This window comes from Apaloderma vittatum, unplaced genomic scaffold (assembly GCF_000703405.1).
Source record: "Apaloderma vittatum isolate BGI_N311 unplaced genomic scaffold, ASM70340v1 scaffold26859, whole genome shotgun sequence".
Classification (NCBI taxonomy): Eukaryota; Metazoa; Chordata; class Aves; order Trogoniformes; family Trogonidae; genus Apaloderma; species Apaloderma vittatum.
This window is the reverse complement of record NW_009735001.1, coordinates 5,174-8,586: the sequence shown is the minus strand read 5'-3', so window position 1 is coordinate 8,586 and position 3,413 is coordinate 5,174. Positions and strand designations below refer to the sequence as shown.

Below are 3,413 nucleotides of genomic sequence, written 5' to 3'. Positions count from 1 at the left end.
CATGAACAACCATTAGAGAGTAGTGGGGGAGCAAGTGAAAAGGATTTTGTCATGACCTTTCACATGGGAGTCCTTGCTGCATCATCCTGGTTTGAGCTACACCAGAATGAATTCTGTTCAGTTATTTTACTTTTCAGCTATATCTCTTCTCAGAGGCAGCATTTTCTAAAGTTAACAGCCTGGTTTTCCAGACAATGTCTGCTGTTAGAAGTGATAGGGCCTGAAGTTTAGAGTAAATATCAAGGATTGGTATGCAGAAAGGCTCTCACTGATACTTTTTCTTATAGTGACCAAGGTCAATGCTGGATCTTGTGTGCCATATTGGGGTTCTGCCAAGTAAGAGATTGCAACTGCAGAGAGGAGCATGCAGGACAGGTGACCCAAAACAGAAAAGTGAAGTATTCCATTTCTTAAACAAATGATTTGATATAAAACCAAGGGAACATGGGTGTTAATGCCCTTCTTCAACGATCAGCATACAAAGAGAATTCTGTTCGCTCTTCTGCCATCACCTCTAATCCATGAGTATTTTTCCAATCTGTAAGCCTCTCTTATTCCTTTTTCCATACCCCTTTGGGAAGTAAGAGAGGTTAATAGAGAACCTCTGACATTTTTTTAATGACTATCCCAGCCCTATCAACTGACAGGCATCCAGAAAAAAAAACCAAGAGTAATGTCTATTTCCTGACAACTTTGCCGCAGAGAAGACCACAGGCATGATCCAGGTGCAAATCACCTGCCTGCATAGGAGGCTATTGGCACTTGAGTTGAGTCTTTTTGGTGGACCGATGTGTGTCTGCCCGGGAAATGATTGTGCCTCTAATCCCGGCATTTACAGAAATCATCCTATGGGAAAACATGAAGCATCAGCCAGGAAATGAGAAGGCAGCAGAGCAGGAAACCAGGACACTGCCCATAGCATGAGCTGATGTGGTATGCTCTTCACATGAGCTTCTCAGAAAATTATGACTTCCATCAAGGCCGCCTCTGGGCCTGAGGCTGTACAGGATGACTATAAAAGGCAGCCCAACTCTCAGCTCTCTCATTCACTTCTCTCGCCTCTTCCTCCTCCTCCTTGGGAATCAGGTGGGTATAAACTTTCTTGTCCTGCTGCTTCTAGTCCAGGTCTTTCCTCTGTGCATGTCTCAGCTGACACAGGCTGTTCTGGCCCAGCGCTGGGAGCTGCTTCTCCAGGGAGATGAAAGGGGAGGGAAAGTGTTCTGCAGAGGCAGTCTGGGATTTAGCTGAGGTTGCTACTGGGCTTTGAGCTGGGCAGTGTATGCTGGGCCAGTGCCTTGGCTCTGCTGTGCTCGGGTGCAGTGCTGCTTCTCATGTGTCTCCATGCTTTTTACCTCCCCTTTCTCCCAGGTACACACCTGGCCATACAGCATGTCTTGCCCTGAGAAGTGCCAGCCCTGCCAGTACAACACCTGCCTGCCCTGTCGGCCCTGCGGCCCAACCCCGCTGGCCAACAGCTGCAATGAGCCCTGTGTGCGGCAGTGCCAGAGCTCCACCATTGTCATCCAGCCCTCCCCTGTGGTGGTGACCCTGCCCGGACCCATCCTCAGCTCCTTCCCACAGAACACCGCTGTGGGCAACTCCACCTCTGCTGCTGTTGGCAGCATCCTCAGCTGTGAGGGCGTGCCCATCAACTCTGGGGGCTTTGACTGTGGCAGGCGCTGCCCCCCCTGCTAAAGTTACTGGCAACTACCTCAGTCAGGAACCTGCAATACCTCAGAACATGATACTGGACATAAGATAGAGCTTCCAAGCATTGTTTCCTTCTTTCACTCTCTTCTCTCTTCTTGCCTTTGTGGTCCCTGTCTCCCAATGCCAGCCGAGCTGGGACCTGGTGGCTTCCCTCCCTCTGCAAGACAGGCACATGGAGACTGTGCAGGAGCTCGACCACATCTTGGTGATCGCTTCTTGTGCTGCCTATGATTTGCCTCCCTTTCGTTCCTTAGACTTATTAAAGTTGTGCTGCATCCAAGTCTGTGTCTCTTAGTCTTCCTTCGTTATGTGCCAACTCCTGCAGCCTACTCAGGGAAAATGTGACTTTTTGGAGAGAATTAGGTTGGGTCCAGAAGATGATCTTTTCTCATTTCCAGAGGAAGGAGAAGGTAGGACCCACTTCAAGGGATTGTCTTTTGTGCTGTTTCTCTTGGAGCTATGGTAGACATTCCTGGACACTCCACACCCAGTGGTCATCTGTCCTTGCAGATGCATCTCTTCCCCAATGTGCCTGGAGTACTAGGTCCTGAAGCACATTCTGTGAATGGGGATCTCAACTTCTGCTGCCCTTGAGTGAAGAGCCCATGGCTGCAGGAGACAAATAGGTGAGGTCAGAAGCTCCTTTGGCTCCTGGGGAAAGAATCTCCTCTAACTCTTGATGGAGCTCTGCTGAGGGAGGTGGTTCAAATGGTGGATGCCTCCAAAGGGTGGCAGGAATGGAGATAGGGAAATAAAAATACTTGGGGACAGCCCACAGTCTCATCTTTCCCTTCTCCTCTCCATTACTCAATCTAGTGTCCAGGACCAGCACACACAGGCACAGATATATGATATAGGTAGCTCATACAGTCCTTCAGCACCTGGCAGGGCCCAGCTGCTTTCCAGACATGCAGGGCTGAGGTAATCCACAAGCAGCCCCTACCTCCAGCATATTAGCAAACAGATTTTCCTAGGTGATTTAGCCTTGAAATCCAATCCATCTGATCATCCAAGAGCAAGTACAATTTTCCTAAGCAAGTATCAAACCATGGCTGGTTGCCAGACACCCACTCAGTCTTTCTCAATTTCTCTCCTCAGCAAGACAGGGGGAGAAAATAAGGCAAAAAGCCAATGTAAACACAGTGAGATCAAATATCAGCTACCCTTACAGGCAAAGCAGCTTGGGGAAGATAGAGAAAAAATATTACTCATTAAAAAATAAACAAATAGTAGGATAGTGAGAAGCAAAGACCAAAAATACCCAATTTAGGGTTGTTAACCAACACCAGTTTTAGATATTTAGATATACTTTTCAATGACATTTTACAATTTCTTTGACCTCCAATCTCGCCTCCAGGCAGTGTTTCAAACCCTTGTCACCCTCAGGCAATCACCATCTCCATGGTGCAGAGGAAGTACTCCTGAAGGCACCACTGAGCTTGAAATAAGGGCTCAGGTACGCAGAGTTCCATGGACTAGGCAATGCTGCCCTCATTCTCCTCCTGCCTGCAACTCCAGTGAGAATCACTGTCCATACTCATCATCCAGGTAGTGGGCACCTTCTTGCTGTTCCCAGAGACCAAGACCTCACTGCTTCCTCTCTGAGACATGCAAACAGTGGCACTGGATAATTCACAAGTGCCAGGGCATCTCCATCTTCTCACCCTGTCTGGGACACCAGAGCCTTGTTTCAGGGGGAATCT

The 3,413-nt window shown here is 48.5% G+C and overlaps 1 protein-coding gene across 1 annotated transcript; it reads left to right on the top strand.

Annotated features, from left to right (window-relative positions):
- Positions 1 to 1,389: 1,389 nt before the first annotated feature.
- Positions 1,390 to 1,695, top strand: LOC104269697 (feather keratin Cos1-2-like). Its single transcript, XM_009876465.1, has one exon. The coding sequence runs from the start codon at positions 1,390 to 1,392 to the stop codon at positions 1,693 to 1,695; it is 306 nt and encodes a 101-aa protein (XP_009874767.1).
- Positions 1,696 to 3,413: the final 1,718 nt, after the last annotated feature.

Coding starts and splice junctions, on each gene's coding strand:
- LOC104269697 (XM_009876465.1), top strand. CDS start 1,390: ATGTCTTGCCCTGAGAAGTGCCAGCCCTGCCAGTACAACACCTGCCTG.